Source organism: Raphanus sativus, chromosome 6, assembly GCF_000801105.2.
Source record: "Raphanus sativus cultivar WK10039 chromosome 6, ASM80110v3, whole genome shotgun sequence".
Classification (NCBI taxonomy): Eukaryota; Viridiplantae; Streptophyta; class Magnoliopsida; order Brassicales; family Brassicaceae; genus Raphanus; species Raphanus sativus.
The window spans coordinates 44,041,187-44,056,983 of record NC_079516.1 but is presented as its reverse complement, the minus strand read 5'-3'; the positions used below and the strand labels follow the sequence as shown (position 1 = coordinate 44,056,983).

The following is a 15,797-nucleotide window of genomic DNA, read 5'->3' as shown; positions in this document are numbered from 1 at the left end:
ATATATATTTAATAACATATAAATATATTTATAAGAAAATAAATTAACAATCACACATTTTTATTATCAAATATTATAAAAGAAACATCTAACATTATACGGAAAAAGATCACTATGTACAACATTGAAAATCTTTGAACACCAAAAGAACACCATGCAAACAATATTATGTAATAACATCACAATTCAATATATCTTTAAAACTTACCCATCTATAATCATAAAAATAATACAAATATATCATGTACCACTAATAATTATTTTAAAATAAACAAAACAATATCCGCGCTGTCCAGCGCGGGTTAAAATCTAGTCTATAATTATAAAATAACAACACCACATGACACGTGAGGGAAGAAAAGCATGCGCGTGTGAGCCAAATGTGCGGTGAAGCTTAAAAAGTGGGAGTTAATTAACTTCGCGAAGCAAACACTCTCTCTATTTTTATATTAAGCTCTAATAAGGAGTAAGGATCCACCTACTCATTTTAATGTGTAACATAAGCATATACAGAAGACATACGATATACGTGCTTGTAATAACTCCATACTGTTGGATTTTTTAAATGTATTTATTTAATTTAAGTACATAATACACTATTTGTCTTTTGTGGGACGATTTAATAGGCAATCTATTTGAGGAAAATGCTTCGTTTCATTTAGTCAACATTAAATTTCAGTACTGAATCTATTTGACATGTTAGATGTATTTATGTTTTAATAGAATGCCAATATAGAGTGTTCGTGTCACAATATTTATTTATTAGATTTTTACCGTCGATTTCGATTGTGATCGGTTAGGTTGAACCGGAACAAAATATTCTAATGAATCAAAGGGTAAGAAAGACGAAAACATTATTTTTACTGATGACCCATCTCTTTCTTCCCGCTCGTTTGGCTCCTTCAGTCTTTATTTCGAAAACCTTTTGTACCCCCGGTTCGCGGTTATTTTAAATCACTAGACCACGTTCAATTTTCAAAACCTCCAAAATGGTCTCTGAGCGATAGCCACGTCAGCACGCAGTTAATAATACTTTTATTAACCAGAAATTCAAAATCTGTGAAAAAAAATATCTCTCTACCTCTCTCTTCACCACCATCGCGTGAAGAAGACGAAACAATCGCTCTCTCCTCTCTCTCTTGTGGTCTCACTATCTCTTTCTCACAATCACATAGCTCAACAATGGAAAAGTAGATAGAGAGAGAGAGAAGAGGAAACGAGCATAATGCTTTTTTCTGACCCCAGCCATGTGAGCTTCCACTGACACATTCCCCGCATCTTCACATTTTGGAAGTTTTTGATTGATTCTTTCTTCTTCCACAATTCTCGCCCGATTTCGGAATCCGAGTTAATTAATCAGTGTGTATGGCTTCATCGTCATCTAGAACAAGGAGCCGTTCAAGACCTCCGAGTCCTTACTCTTCGGCTTCATCGACTTGTTCATCTCACATGAACAACAACCGTCTCTTACCTCGCTCTTCCTCCACCACATCTGCCTCTACAATCTACAATTCCGCCGGCTTAAGCGGATCCCGATCTATGGCGACTAGTCGCAGCGCCGTCTCCGATCCCGGTCTCATCGGCGGCGGCTCCGGAAACTATAAACCTCCATCGCCCGTCACTTACTCATCGGACGGGTTGGTTAGCGAGCCTACGTCGACTACTACCTCTGATCGCCATAGCATCTCCGTCACCGTTCGGTTTCGTCCGATGAGGTACGCCAGATCTGGTCCCCTCCCCAATTGCAGATCTATTTTGACTCAATTTTACGAAATGAAACTCGGTCAATTTTTTTTTGTTTGATTGATTGCAGTGAGAGGGAGTATCAAAGAGGAGATGAGATAGCTTGGTATCCTGACGCCGATAAGATGGTCAGGAATGAGTATAACCCCCTCACAGCTTACGCATTCGGTACTCTTATTTATTTTATTGTGCGAGATTATTCAATTTTGTCATTTAATGTTCATTGATTAGGGTTTCTAGTAGTCTTGGTTGGTTTAGTAAACTTTTTTTTTTTTCAAATATGTTGATGGCAGATAAAGTTTTTGGACCACAAGCAACGACTATAGAGGTCTATGACGTAGCTGCAAAACCTGTTGTCAAGGCAGCTATGGAAGGTGTTAATGGTAAGGAGTATGGCTGCGTTATCAATTAAAGTGGACTTTTTTTTGCTAGTTCTAACATTGCTTGCAGGAAAGTTTCTGAGACTGTATGTGTTGGCAACTTGGCAGGTACCGTTTTCGCTTATGGTGTTACAAGCAGTGGAAAGACGCATACAATGCATGTAAGTTGCTAAAAATGTTTGATACATAGGAAGTATGAGAGATATTTTCATTTAAGAGTTGACCAAAATTATCTTCTGTTAAGTTCTGATCATGAGCATCTTGGATTTCCGTTAAACAACCAGAGGTTCGTATATGCATGTTGAAAATGTTTCATACATGGTGACAATTCGGTTTCATTTGCAATATGCTCAGGGTGATCAAGACTTTCCTGGAATCATTCCATTAGCAATAAAAGACGTGTTCAGTATCATCCAGGAAGTAAGTGATCGTGTTCTACTTATAACCTATATGGTCCTCTACTGATTTACAGTTCTTCATGCACCTTTTCGTGCAATGACATATGTGCTAGTTTTTTATTTCAGACTACCGGAAGAGAGTTCTTGCTCCGTGTTTCATATCTTGAAATATACAACGAGGTATGTGAAAATATCCATCCATCATATAATATCATTTACTTACACGGTAAATAGACCCTCTTGTTCAGACTTTTAGCTTCAGATATAGTTTCATATTTTCCTCACTTAGAAGAATGTCTCCCCTTGTTTAAGTAACTTGTCCGATAGCTCTTCACGTCTTTGGTTTTTGCCGAACGTTCTTATATGTCCCATATATCGGAAAATTGTTATTTTGGTCCTTTTATCAGGTGATAAATGATTTACTGGATCCAACAGGGCAAAATTTACGCATAAGAGAGGATTCCCAGGTTTTAACCTTGCCCTCTCTCTCATACACACACAGGCAATACAACTGTATATCTAACAAGAGCAGTTGTTCATTTTGCATCCATCCTGTTTCTTTGCTGTATTACCTTGGTTTGATCTAGAGTGGATATTGTTTCTAGGGCACTTACGTTGAGGGTATCAAGGAAGAAGTTGTTTTATCTCCAGGTCATGCGCTATCTTTCATTGCAGCTGGGGAAGGTAATTGGAAGAGTTACTTCCAAATCATGTTTTCGCTCTAGTAGATACTCTTTTTCTGCCTTTCCTTACTAGTGTTTTGATCTTCAACGGCAGAACATCGTCATGTTGGCTCAAATAATTTCAATTTGCTGAGCAGCAGAAGTCACACAATATTTACACTGGTACATCTTCGATCTAGCGAGCATCCCATGTTTTATTCCTAATTCTAATGATATTTTACAGTTGTCGTTGCTATGCATTTTAAGGTTCCACTATTGTTTGTTTGCAGATGATTGAAAGTAGTGCTCATGGAGATCAATATGATGGAGTTATCTTTTCTCAGCTAGTAAGGGTTTTTCTTCTGCCATTGCATAAAATCACGCGTCTTTTAGACAGTTCTCTCACAGTGTTTCTTTCTTGCTTAGAATTTGATTGACTTAGCTGGGTCTGAGAGTTCCAAAACTGAGACAACTGGACTAAGGAGGAAAGAGGGTTCATTCATCAACAAGAGTCTTCTGACTCTTGGAACTGTAGGTTTCTCTCTTTCTGCTTGAGCTTTTTTAATTTATTATTTCTTTCCAGTAATTGTTTGCTACCACATCCGATTTGGTGCACTAGAGGCTTAGCAAGAGACTTCCAGTCATATGGAACAGAATTCTTGTTAAATGTATTCTTCAGTGCATGTTCTAGTAATGCTAGTGTATCCTGATGATCAATGCCTCTATCTGTGTGTATATATGTCAAAGATAGCATCTTTAGTTACCTACCATTAAGATGAATTTTAAGGATGTTATGATTATAGCTATCTCGTATGTTTCAACATGTAGGTAATTGGAAAACTAACTGAAGGCAAAACAACTCATGTCCCATTTCGGGACTCTAAGCTAACTCGACTCCTACAATCTTCATTGAGCGGGCATGGGCATGTATCGGTACGACTCTTCTGTATCTGGTGAATATTTCCCATTTCACCACGGTCCGTGGTTGATTTTTCGTATTGTTTAATTTGTGATGTCTCCAAAAACATAGTTAAGGCAATGTTAGTTTGTTTATATTGGCTAAGCTCCTATTAGCTTGTGCATGCACGCTGATGATAATTCAAAATAACAGTGAGCAGGAGCTAATTCAGTTTTATTTCCTTAAATTTTTATAGCTCATATGTACAGTTACTCCTGCGTCAAGCAGTTCTGAGGAAACTCATAATACGTTGAAGTTTGCCAGCAGGGCAAAGAGAATAGAAATTAATGCCTCACGCAATAAGGTGATTTCTTATTCGTTTGGTTATGTACTTGGCTTCTCTCTAGTGTATCAGCTAAACCCCGACTTAATTATTCTTGCTTTTTTTTTCCTCTTAAAACAGATTATAGATGAGAAGTCATTGATTAAAAAATATCAGAAAGAAATCTCGACCCTTAAAGTGGAACTTGAACAGTTAAGAAGGGGTGTGCTTGTTGGTGTCAGTCACGAGGAGTTATTAAGCCTAAGGCAGCAGGTTCTGACCTCCCCCAGATCTTGATATTACATGACTATTTAACTTCATTCATATTTGGTAAATGAATAGAACTACCTATTCATTAAACAGCTACAAGAAGGTCAGGTGAAAATGCAATCCAGATTGGAGGAAGAAGAAGAAGCTAAAGCAGCTCTAATGAGTAGAATCCAAAAGCTTACGAAGCTCATACTCGTCTCTACCAAGAGTTCCATTCCCGGATATATAGGTGATGCACCTAGTCACCAGCGCAGCATTTCTGCTGGTAAAGATGATGTAAGCTGTCCATTCAAATCAGACTATCACTATGTTCCGTTACCTACTAGTTGCATGTCGTTACCTCAATGCACAAGATGTTTTATACCAGAAGACTCGTTTTCGTTCTTTTTGCTCTTCAGAAGTTGGACTCTCTGCTCTTGGATGGTGATAATCTGGCGTCTCCATCTTCGACTATGTCTCTTGTATCAGATGCTTCTTCAGGCCTTAAACACCGGCGGTCTTCGAGCAAGTTGAAGGATGAAAATTCTCCGGTTGGTTTTGGTGCGGAATTATCTCAAGTGAGTTTGGGATTATTATCGTATATATTTTTACATTGGTTTTCGTTTACTAGGAGTTTTATGTGTTCTTCTTCTCAAAACTAATAAGTTGTAGATTATGGGCAAGGGTGTTTCATGATTCAGGGTTGCATGCAACCACTTAAATTTTTTATTTGTGAGTGTGATATTCTCTAGGTGCACTTGCCAGGAAATGACAGCTAATAATTGTGGCTATTGTAGGGTTGCATTACTCCGGATGAAATGGACCTTCTTGCCGAACAGGTTAAGATGCTTGCTGGTGAGATAGCTTTCAGCAAAAGCACCCTAAAGCGTTTAGTGGATCAGTCCGTAAATGATCCAGAAAACTCAAAACCCCAAGTAACGATTCTTCTTTATATTTTCTAGAATTCAATATAGCAGTAGGATTATGCTTTTCCTAATTCTGACCCCACTAGAAAAAAGGCATGTGCCCTTTCGGAAACTTTAATAGCGGTTCCGCAATGTGTAAGTATAGAACTTAACAAAGATCTGCATGCAGATTCAGAGTCTAGAAAGAGAAATTCAAGAAAAACAAACACAAATGAGGTCTTTGGAACAACGAATAACTGAGAGTGGTGAAGGTTCAATTGCTAATGCATCATTTGTTGAGATGCAACAGGTAATCTAATCTCAACATCCGTCCATCACTATCATTTATCCTGTTAAAGTGTGGGCACAATGTGAATCAGCTAAAGGTATCCTGATCTGTTGTTTCCAGAAAGTTACGAGATTGATGACACAATGCAATGAGAAGAACTTTGAGCTAGAGGTACAATATGTGTCTTCTCTGGAATGAAACGTCTTGTTTTGTAGCGAAAATGAAGATTTCTTTAAGTCAACGTATATTTAACTGTGTTCTACTTATGGATCAGATCATATCAGCAGATAATCGTATTCTCCAAGAACAACTAGAGAAAAAGGTACTCCTAAGTCACTGCCGCATCCTTATCTTTTTTTTTACATGCTTCATAGCATTTTTTCTGGCTATAGTCTCAGTCATCATTGTTTATTCACTCCTGCTCGAACAACTGTAGTGTACTGAGAACAATGAATTACACGAGAAAGTACGCCTTCTAGAGCAAAGGCAATCGAGTCAGAAGCCCTCACCCTCTTGTTCAGGTAATGCTGTCAGTGAAGAGTATGTAGACGAGCTGAAAAAGAAAGTACAATCTCAGGTGATTTATCTAAATCCTAGACCCTCTTGTCAAATTTACTATTGCAGATGCTCACAAATATGCCTGATAAATGTCTGCACCGGTAGCTAGGAAATGGTGAAAAATCACAAAAAGATAATATGTTTTCTGGACCTCTGGTTATATTGGTTGATGTTTTTATACTACAGGAGATCGAGAATGAAAAGTTGAAGTTAGAGCATGTGCAGAGTGTGGAGGAGATGAGTGGATTAAGAGTGCAAAATCAGAAACTAGCTGAAGAAGCTTCGTACGCTAAGGAATTGGCCTCTGCAGCTGCTATTGAGCTGAAAAATCTAGCTGATGAAGTAACAAAGCTATCCCTTCAAAACGCAAAGCTGGAAAAAGAACTAGTAGCTGCAAGAGACTTAGCGGCAGCAACTCAGACTCGTAACAATAACTCCATGAACAGTGTGGCAAATCGCAATGGGACAAGGCCAGGGAGAAAAGCAAGGATAACAGACTCGTGGAATCTCAACCAAGAAGATCTAAAAATGGAGTTGCAGGCGAGGAAACAGCGAGAAGCAGTTCTCGAGGCCACGTTAGCTGAGAAACAATGCATGGAAGAAGAGTATAGGAAAAAGACGGAAGAAGCAAAGAGAAGAGAAGAGGCTTTGGAAAACGATTTAGCCAACATGTGGGTACTTGTTGCCAAGTTGAAGAAAGCAAGTAGTGGGGTTTTGTCAGGGCCAATGAGTAACGAACCTCACATCACTGAGTTTGCAATGGGAGACGAAGCTACAGATTTAGAGAACGAGAGTCAAAACAATGGCATCTTGAAAGAGAGACAAGTGTTGATTGCTGCACCTGAAGAAGTAATAGTTGCCAAGCCTGAAGAGACGCCAAAGGAGGAACCCCTTGTTGCTCGTCTTAAGGTACCTTTGTGAATTTGCCTTATATTTTCTTTCAGTGTTATTTGTTGTGTATAAACCTACTACACAGTCTGCGGTAGGCACATATATACCCCTTACCCGCTAGCTTTGGATCGGGTTAGAAAATATCTTCAAAGTACCCAAATATTTCTGCTTGCGAATGTTTTTTTTGGTACTGTATTTGATGCTTATTTTTTTACATAACAGGCAAGAATGCAAGAAATGAAGGAGAAAGAGATGAAATCACAGGCGGCTGCAGCTGCCAACGCAGACGCAAACTCACATGTCTGTAAAGTTTGTTTCGAGTCGCCAACAGCCACGATTCTCCTCCCTTGCCGTCATTTCTGCCGTAAGTCTCATTCCCCCCTCCCCTAGGCTAGGGATCATATCTTCATCAACAGTTATTATTAGTACACTAAAGAATCACAATATGTGCCTTATTTTTTGACACAGTTTGTAAATGTTGTTCACTTGCCTGCTCCGAGTGCCCAATCTGCCGCACCAATATCTCCGATCGCCTGTTCGCCTTTCCCTCTTGACTCCTAACAAGTCTATCCTCTCACTCTCTTGAGCACAAGGTAATTTAGTCATGTTCCACCGTTACAAATCAATAACATCCAACAAGATTAACACGCTTTTGACATGCGATTCTATGTGATTTTGCAGGTAATGAAGAGAGCTAATAAGGGTCGAAGCCTGTTTGTTTGCTAATATTTTCCAGGCTTGTATGCCTTTCGGTTTTATTTTGTGTCTTTCAGTCTTTGGTATATGTCGTTCTATAGAAAATGGGACGCAAAAGAGGAAACATAACATATTACACGTCTGCTCACGCTAAGACAAAAGGGTAAGTATATGTATAGATTTTGTTTTATAACAGAAAAGTCTTCTTGCAAGGACAAGGTCTTAAAAATTGAATTAATTTGTACATTTCCTCTCTACTGTGTGATGCCTCAATCAAAAGAAAATTCATACGTGTGAAAAAGGTAAAAGTAAGATTGTTACCAAAAAAAGTTAAAGTAAAATATGTGAATTCGTTGACAAAAAAAGTGAGATGTGTGAATAACGCTTTTTGTCAAATTTATACATTATCAAACATGGATCTAGAACTTCTTGGACAACAAAAAAATCCAGAAGAAAAAAATATATATCAATAGCATAAAAAAAAGATAAATTAGATGTCATACTACTTATTGGTGCTATTAATTTTCCGTCAAGAGTATATGTTTGAAGAAGCTATAACTAGAACTTCAATTGCAAATCCATTTGTTTAATTTATTAATAATTCACTTATTCTGATTCTGAAATCTATTGATTCTAAAATGTATTTGTTTGATTTTAAAATCAATAGATTTGTCAAAAATTTCTTCTTTTTTTCGCAAATTGAAATTTATATATATAAAATGGGCCAAACCCAGTTACATGTTCAAAACTAATACCACCAAGTCCAATCAATATGAAACCCAAAAACAAGCCAATATCGAACTGACATTGGTTTATACAAACCAGAAAAAAACCGGTCTATTTCATCGAGTCGACGCGTCGAAGAGACCGGACACGTGTAATGATCAGCACTGTCCGTACGCCACGCGTCGCTTCCATCTCAACCCGACCGATACCGTCTGAAACCGTCACCGGCGCTTCCTTCTCACACCTCTCGTTCCATCGGAGCTCAGGAAACCGACAAGCCTCCGACGGGATTAACCTTTTTCTTCTTCGCTTCATCTTCGTTCCGGAGAGCCTCATCGATCCAATCGAGAGCTCATCCGCCTAAACAAATCGACACACCTCGAACGCAAGAAGTCGAGAACCGAGGCACCACCTACGAGCCACTAAAAGTATCCGAAAAGATCCAAAGAACCGGATCCGCTAAAGCCGGCAGCGCAAGACTGAAGAAACCTTTGCCCTCCGGTGACCAGACCGACGACGGTGGAGCTGACGAAGCCTCCACCTCCCGGGAACAAAAACCGACGTCGACAAAGCTGTACGAACTTCCGCCTTTCAGAGCAAAACACTAACTAAATAAAAAAACCAAGAAGCTTTCCCTCGTCGGTCCTCAACACAACTGCGCCATTATTCCAAAGTCAGAACCGCTTCCGGTTGCTCCAGAGCTCAGGCAAGGCAGAGGGGAGAGGAGACGTGGTGAAAGCTGTGACCAAAGCTATTGCGGTTGTTCAAGGGGTTCCAACGGCGGCACGCACGCTCACGCGCCGGACCAAACTGAGATCTGTTTTTCTCTCTCTTACTTCTCTCTCTTAACGATGATTAGAAACAAGCTTATTTGTCAAAGATTTCTAAATCGAGAAGAATTTCTAAATCCATTAAATTATTAGAATCAATAAAAAAAATATAGCTTTAATGGACTTGAAGAGTAAATATTTGGGCCCGGTAATGGATAAGAGATCACGTGAGCCCAAAACAATGCAAAACACGTGTTATGTCCTCTGCCCGACTAGGAGGATGTAGTAACCGAGAGTTTGAACGGTCGTGAGAGAGAGAGCTTTCACTTCACTTCAATGGCGGCAATATCCTCTGTTCAATGCTTATCCTCTTACGATTCTCATCATCATTATCATCATCAACGCTCTCAGGTGATCTCTCTGTTATCATTTCAGCGAATTATTAGAGAAATTTCGACTTGATTCCTCCGTTTTCTTTTTTTCAAGCAGAGTGGTTCGCGTTGGAGATTGGGTTCTAGGGTTTTAGTATCTTCGAGTCTGTGTAAGATTTCTCTGCTTTCTGGAGTTTATTTGAAGCGAAGGTGATTATAATTTTTTTTTTCTTTTTTAAAGATTTTCGATTTGTTTATTTTTAAGCTGTGTGAATAATGCAGTTTTAGATATTTGAGGTAATGATTGTATCTTTTAAAAAAAACAGGAGACATTTGATGTGTGCAGTCAAGGGAGGAGCTGCAGAAGGAGCGTTTAAGAAGACTGTCGAACTCGATATGATGATAGATGCTCTTAAAGATGCTAACCCTAGAGAAGTTAGTACTCAATTGAAATGTTTGTGTGTGTTATCTTTTCTTGAAAGTGATTTATGAGTTTTTAAATCTTCTTCACAGCTTGAGAAGCTTGTTGTTGAAAACATCCTTGCCTTTGATGAAGTTTTTTGGCTTAGACTAGCTGCCAGGTCGGATACTTGCACATCAGATGATGACAAGGCAAGCTATATCTATTCTTCTTTATTATTATTATTATTATTATTATTATTATTATTATGTCAATTGATCAAGTAGATTTTTTTCAAAGCTCTCTTTTTTTGGGGGGGCTAATGTCTCTTGCAGAAGGACTATGAGGAGTTAGCTGCAACTGTGATGACCATAGTTGACTGCGTTGTTAATATGACTCAGGTTTTTTTTCTTTTTTCCTCTCTTTCTTTTATTTTTTCCATTGCCTTACATATCCAGTTTATTGTATCCATGTAGGAGAAGATAGAGTCGTCTACTGATGTTCTGAAAGCGATATTAAGACCCGTTGTGGAAGGAGTTGAAGAAATCTCATGGCCTCCCAGAGATCCTCATGCCATCAATCAAATGGAAAAGGTGTTCGCTTTCCTTTGACCAAAGACATGTTTCAAAAATCTACCATTTATGTTTATTGTATACAAGGGTACTGATGATGATATCAATGTACTAACAGGAAATGATACAACGGGAAAAACAAGGGCAACTAGACGAAGGGTTTCTTTCACAAGTTAGTGCTCAGCTACGGCAGGTAAAATTGCTCTGATTCTTGTTTTTATACGTGTAAAGATAGCGACTTCTATTTTTAAAATAGAGTTCAGGTTCTAAATAAAGAGAAATGGTCTTTTCCTTTATAGTGTTTAGATGTACTTTTGAGAGGCTGAAGGTTGTTTTTTCAGGCAAAAGAAGATAAAGACAAACCAGGGCTTGCGGCCATGCTCCAGAAAGTTTTACAACTCTATGCTGCTACGGTCCTCTCCAAGCGTAGCTACGCTAAGAAAGGTAACATACAATTGCTCAATTTTTTGAAAAGTCACTCGCTCACTTCCATTATTCACGTTTGCATCCGATCACAGGGAACGAAATTGTAAAGGCGGAGCAGTTTCTGGAAACTCTGATCAAAGGTATCTTCTTGCAACCCTATTTTCCATTGTAGTCAGCAGACGCAAAGAAGTTTCACATTTGGTTTATGTCTTTTCAGCTCCTGAGGAACAATGGAACAAGCTTTTCTTAGAAGGGTTAACACTCGGGAAAGGTGAAGTAACACCTGATGAGCTATCTTCTGTTATAAAGAAACGAGTTGAGCGCACGCTGATTCGAACTGTAAGTAACATTAAACTTTGTTCTATGTAATGTCTCTCTGAAAAAACACAACAATGTGAAGGAAGTCCTAACACGCTAACCGGTTTAATTTGGGTTTAACCAGATGATTGATCCGGTTTTGCAAAATTTCTAATACTTAACCATTGTAATGTTTAAGTATGTAATGTCTCTGAAAAAAACGCAACAGTGTGAATGAAGTCCTAACACGCTAACCTAACCGGATTTAATTTGGGTTTAAACCAGATGATAACCGCCTTGTTTGATCCGGTTTTACACTTAACCATTGTAATGTTGATGGCCCTTCCAGGAAGGAGGTTCATACGAGCAGCGAATCTTGATCGAGTATCTCAAAGGGATGGAGTCCAGAGCAAATGATGTTATGAAATTACTTCAGGGTTAAATATCAGTTCCAAATTTATATTTTATCCTTCCAAGTTTATATAAAAATCAATTCATAACTCATAATGAACTTTTTGTTGTGTTGGCTCTGCCTTTGACGATTCAAACTAGACACATTACGTAAATAGAAGTCCATAGTTTTATTTTCATAGAGATGATCATCATAAGACTTTGTCGACCACCTGGTAAAACCATCCTAATATCTATGATTTAGTTTGATTACAAGATACTCCTATTTCTTGTAAGTTGACCTGAAATAGTTTAAATATTTATTAAGAATTTGATTTTTGGTCACAACAGTTTCTTTTCTTGTCAGAAAAGTCTCATTCATTTTGATGTGAAAAAAATTAAAAAGAAATTGCTTCATTTGAACAATAATAAGATTTTAGTAATTATTCATAATATGATGTGAAGAAACTAAAATATATAAACAAAAATAATAAGATTTTTCTTAATATGAAGATTTTGTCTTGTCATTCGACCAATAAAAGGATTGTAAGAAATTGACAGCAAATGAGGAAAATAATCTACAGTCATATTACTTAGATATGAACGAAAATAAATAAATCAAAATGGTGTGATTGACAGCTAATGTAAAATTGTATAAGACATACAGTCATAATCTACAGTCATATTCATTTGATTACCTAATATTACAAGTAAAATTGTATAAGATATAGTTTTTGAAAAAAATACTCAACCTAAAATCAAGTTAAGTTAAGTTGTTCTTCTGTTCCAACCTAAGATCAAGTTAAGGATAAGTTAAGTTGTTTTTCTGTTTTATCGATACCATTAAAAGAGAAGAACAATTTAATTCAACTTGATCTTAGGTTGAGTAATTTTTTTCAAAAACTATATGTTATACAATTTTACCTAACTTGTAATATTACTATTTATATATCTTTAAATATAATTTCATAAAAATTAAATCTAAACAAATATATTGGTCAATTATGTATTAATTGAGATCTTTCACATTATATTCCATTTAATGCAACATAATAAATTATATTTTGAAAGAAAATCAATATTGTCATATGAAAAAAATTGATTTTAATATCATTTCTTCATTTTTCGAATACTATTTTTTTTTATGAAAATACAAAAAAATTACAAATCTAATAGCTTTTTTATTTACAATTTAAAAGTATATAAAATTTTAATTTTAAAAATATTATCAGTTTTTACATGGTTTTGAATAGGCCAACCATAATTAGATCACGGATTAATGATTATTGTTGTAGATTTTATCGAATTTCATCATGAGCAAAAATGATGTTATCATAAAAGAAACAGAATGCAAGCTATATAAACATAGGTTACAGTCCGTCCCCATTAACCGCTCGGGCATCGACCCAGGAAGAATCTATTCGAACTTTATGGATAATCCATGATCAACTTCCTTTCGTAGTACCCTACCCCCAGGGGAAGTCGAATCCCCGCTGCGTTCATCTGCATTTATTTGTGACATCCTATATGACCTACGATTTGTAACCAGACGTATGTTGTAGTTTATTTTTTTGTTTTATAGTCACACAAATAGTCGAAAGTCCTAATTTCTTATCACTAAAAATTCAAACAACTTAAATTTTTTTTAAATTACGACTTACAACTAGTTGAAAAATTTGACAACATGCAAATATATAACATTTGGCCGCAGATCATAATCATATGTCGCAGCAAAATTTGACAACACACAAAACAAACACACCAAATTAGAGATATTTACATCATCTTTACTCGATAGAGAGAAAAAATAACTTCATAAACAATACAAACACATCAATAAAATAAAGGAGAATGTTGTTGGGTATAATATTCTGCATTGAAATATAAGTACTACATTAATAAAATTTCACATAGATCTGTGTTCTTCAAATTATTTTATCATGCAACAACACAAATTTTAATTCACAAATGAACATGCATATTAATTTATTCCGTGCCCGCAGCACGGACATCCCCTAGTAAATCCGAACGGCTATGACTTCATTATTTCAATAAAAAATCTAAAAACAATTTCTTTCTCTTTTTTTACATAAAGAGGAAGATAACAAAGAGAACAAAATGGTAGGCATCTTATAATAATTAATTGTAGATATTTATATATATACAGGAGTATGATGAGGAGGCAGATGTAATATACAATGATGATGATAATGGGGAGAAGGTGTGAAGACTGTGGTAATCAAGCGAAGAAAGAGTGTGTGTATATGAGATGCAGAACTTGTTGCAAAACCAAAGCCTTTCATTGCCAAACTCACATCAAGAGCACTTGGGTTCCTGCCTATAGAAGATCTCAAAAACAACTATTGCAAACGCAACCGCAAGAGGAACGGCTCTCTACTATTAGCCCTAAACGTCTCAGAGAACATCAGCCATCTTCTTCCCCTTCATCATCAGGTTCGTTTCCTTGTTTCTTTTCTTATGACTCATATGTATAAGTCCATTTGTTAATAAATCTGATGAGGTCCCTCTAGGAGCTAATTGTGTAGACATAATTAATGACTGAACATTTGGATAAATGGATCTTATAAACTAAGTCCAGACTGCTAAGTGGAAATTAAGTAGTATTGCTACGTATTGGTTCTACATCTATATCAATGTGATGATGCTAAGTGATGATGAATTAGCTTCGTTCTTCTCAGTTCTCAATGTTTCTAGTTGATTTGAAATGATATCAAGTAGTTTGCTTAATTATGGTTCTTGTTTTTTTCTCTCACTTTTTGGGTATATTTTTGATGGTTTAATATTCTTTATGTAGTTCTGATCTTTATAAGATTATAGTAGACTGTTTTGTAATTAGTGCATGTAAATACAAAACTACCTCAATATATAGTCCCTTATGATAATCTTTGACAAGATCTAGAAATGTAATCTTGTGCTTGTTAATGATTCTTTTGATGGCCAAGTTAAAGTATATATACGCAAATAATTGATGTAAGTAAACTTACTAAATAATATCATAGAACTTATTATATTGAAAATATTCTTTCTGGTTACTAGGTGTAAGAATCCACACAACTACGGGTCATTTTCCAGTGGAGTTGAGTTCTTTAGCTGATTTCCGATGCGTAAAGGTGAGTTCAATTGACGACGGAAAAGAACAATACGCTTATCAGACGACGGTGAACATTGGAGGACACGTTTTCAGAGGCATTCTTCACGATCAAGGCCTCGAAAAAGTGGTGGTTGATCATCAATCTACTCATCATTATGATCCTCATCATCATCAGCTTCATAATAAGCATCATGATCAAGAGTTACTTCCTCCTTCAAGTTCTTCATGTCCCTTGATGATAACCAGTCCTTTTACTGATTTCATGTCCGGTACCCGATTTTCTTCTCATCAAAGGTCTTAATTAAGAATTATATGTAAATGTATATTTCCTTGTTAGCTAGTTAATCTTTTCGATGGATACAAAAACAGAGGAAGAGAAGAAGACGAGCATAAATTGTGATATGTTTTGCTGCTCCGATATTTTACTTTATTCAAAAGTACAACCATATTTATATATATATACTTCATATTTTCTTTTTGATTACCTCAGTTATTCATTCAGAAATGTGTTTTTAATGTTACATATGTATGTTCAAACAACGATGTAAGTATAAAATATAAAATATAAAATATAAAATATAACTGAGTTTATTGAGCGTGACAATATACCGAACTTTAAAATAGCTAGAATGTGGGATATCTTCAGTTCATATATATATATATATTATAAAATGTAGGATCTAGCACCAATATACCGAACTTTAAAATATAAACACCAAACTTATTACGGTAGGATCTAGTA

General features: G+C 36.4%; 3 protein-coding genes across 4 annotated transcripts; all 3 read left to right on the top strand.

Annotated features, from left to right (window-relative positions):
• The first annotated feature begins 1,077 nt into the window (after window positions 1–1,077).
• Window positions 1,078–8,248, top strand: LOC108811781 (kinesin-like protein KIN-7M, chloroplastic). 2 transcript variants are annotated; one of them, XM_018583871.2, is made up of 25 exons: window positions 1,078–1,715; window positions 1,814–1,911; window positions 2,037–2,126; window positions 2,232–2,284; window positions 2,478–2,543; window positions 2,648–2,701; window positions 2,929–2,988; window positions 3,127–3,205; window positions 3,299–3,366; window positions 3,474–3,530; window positions 3,610–3,714; window positions 4,012–4,116; window positions 4,338–4,445; window positions 4,545–4,676; window positions 4,767–4,949; window positions 5,075–5,230; window positions 5,450–5,587; window positions 5,748–5,867; window positions 5,967–6,017; window positions 6,121–6,168; window positions 6,283–6,423; window positions 6,591–7,313; window positions 7,518–7,659; window positions 7,764–7,888; window positions 7,977–8,248. In XM_018583871.2, exons 1-24 carry the CDS (start codon window positions 1,366–1,368, stop codon window positions 7,847–7,849), a joined length of 3,213 nt encoding a protein of 1,070 aa, XP_018439373.2. In that variant the 5' UTR covers window positions 1,078–1,365; the 3' UTR covers window positions 7,850–7,888; window positions 7,977–8,248. The 2 variants fall into 2 exon arrangements, with proteins under 2 accessions (XP_018439373.2, XP_018439372.2); XM_018583870.2 differs by having other exon boundaries at window positions 1,079–1,715; window positions 5,072–5,230.
• A 1,488-nt stretch (window positions 8,249–9,736) lies between these two features.
• Window positions 9,737–12,143, top strand: LOC108806657 (uncharacterized). Its single transcript, XM_018578826.2, has 11 exons — window positions 9,737–9,898; window positions 9,977–10,068; window positions 10,185–10,293; window positions 10,372–10,470; window positions 10,594–10,659; window positions 10,735–10,851; window positions 10,949–11,023; window positions 11,172–11,274; window positions 11,349–11,396; window positions 11,474–11,595; window positions 11,903–12,143. The coding sequence occupies exons 1-11, from the start codon at window positions 9,824–9,826 to the stop codon at window positions 11,993–11,995; spliced, it is 999 nt and encodes a 332-aa protein (XP_018434328.1). The 5' UTR covers window positions 9,737–9,823; the 3' UTR covers window positions 11,996–12,143.
• A 1,914-nt stretch (window positions 12,144–14,057) lies between these two features.
• Window positions 14,058–15,551, top strand: LOC108810764 (protein SHI RELATED SEQUENCE 3). The gene is made up of 2 exons (XM_018582852.2): window positions 14,058–14,397; window positions 15,001–15,551. The coding sequence occupies exons 1-2, from the start codon at window positions 14,142–14,144 to the stop codon at window positions 15,354–15,356; spliced, it is 612 nt and encodes a 203-aa protein (XP_018438354.1). The 5' UTR covers window positions 14,058–14,141; the 3' UTR covers window positions 15,357–15,551.
• Window positions 15,552–15,797: the final 246 nt, after the last annotated feature.

Coding starts and splice junctions, on each gene's coding strand:
- LOC108811781 (XM_018583870.2), top strand. CDS start 1,366: ATGGCTTCATCGTCATCTAGAACAAGGAGCCGTTCAAGACCTCCGAGT. Junction 2,127..2,231: donor AGCTATGGAAGGTGTTAATG/GTAAGGAGTATG, acceptor GCAACTTGGCAG/GTACCGTTTTCGCTTATGGT. Junction 4,677..4,766: donor TATTAAGCCTAAGGCAGCAG/GTTCTGACCTCC, acceptor TTCATTAAACAG/CTACAAGAAGGTCAGGTGAA.
- LOC108806657 (XM_018578826.2), top strand. CDS start 9,824: ATGGCGGCAATATCCTCTGTTCAATGCTTATCCTCTTACGATTCTCAT. Junction 10,471..10,593: donor GCACATCAGATGATGACAAG/GCAAGCTATATC, acceptor TGTCTCTTGCAG/AAGGACTATGAGGAGTTAGC. Junction 11,024..11,171: donor TTAGTGCTCAGCTACGGCAG/GTAAAATTGCTC, acceptor TTGTTTTTTCAG/GCAAAAGAAGATAAAGACAA.
- LOC108810764 (XM_018582852.2), top strand. CDS start 14,142: ATGATGATGATAATGGGGAGAAGGTGTGAAGACTGTGGTAATCAAGCG. Junction 14,398..15,000: donor TTCTTCCCCTTCATCATCAG/GTTCGTTTCCTT, acceptor TCTGGTTACTAG/GTGTAAGAATCCACACAACT.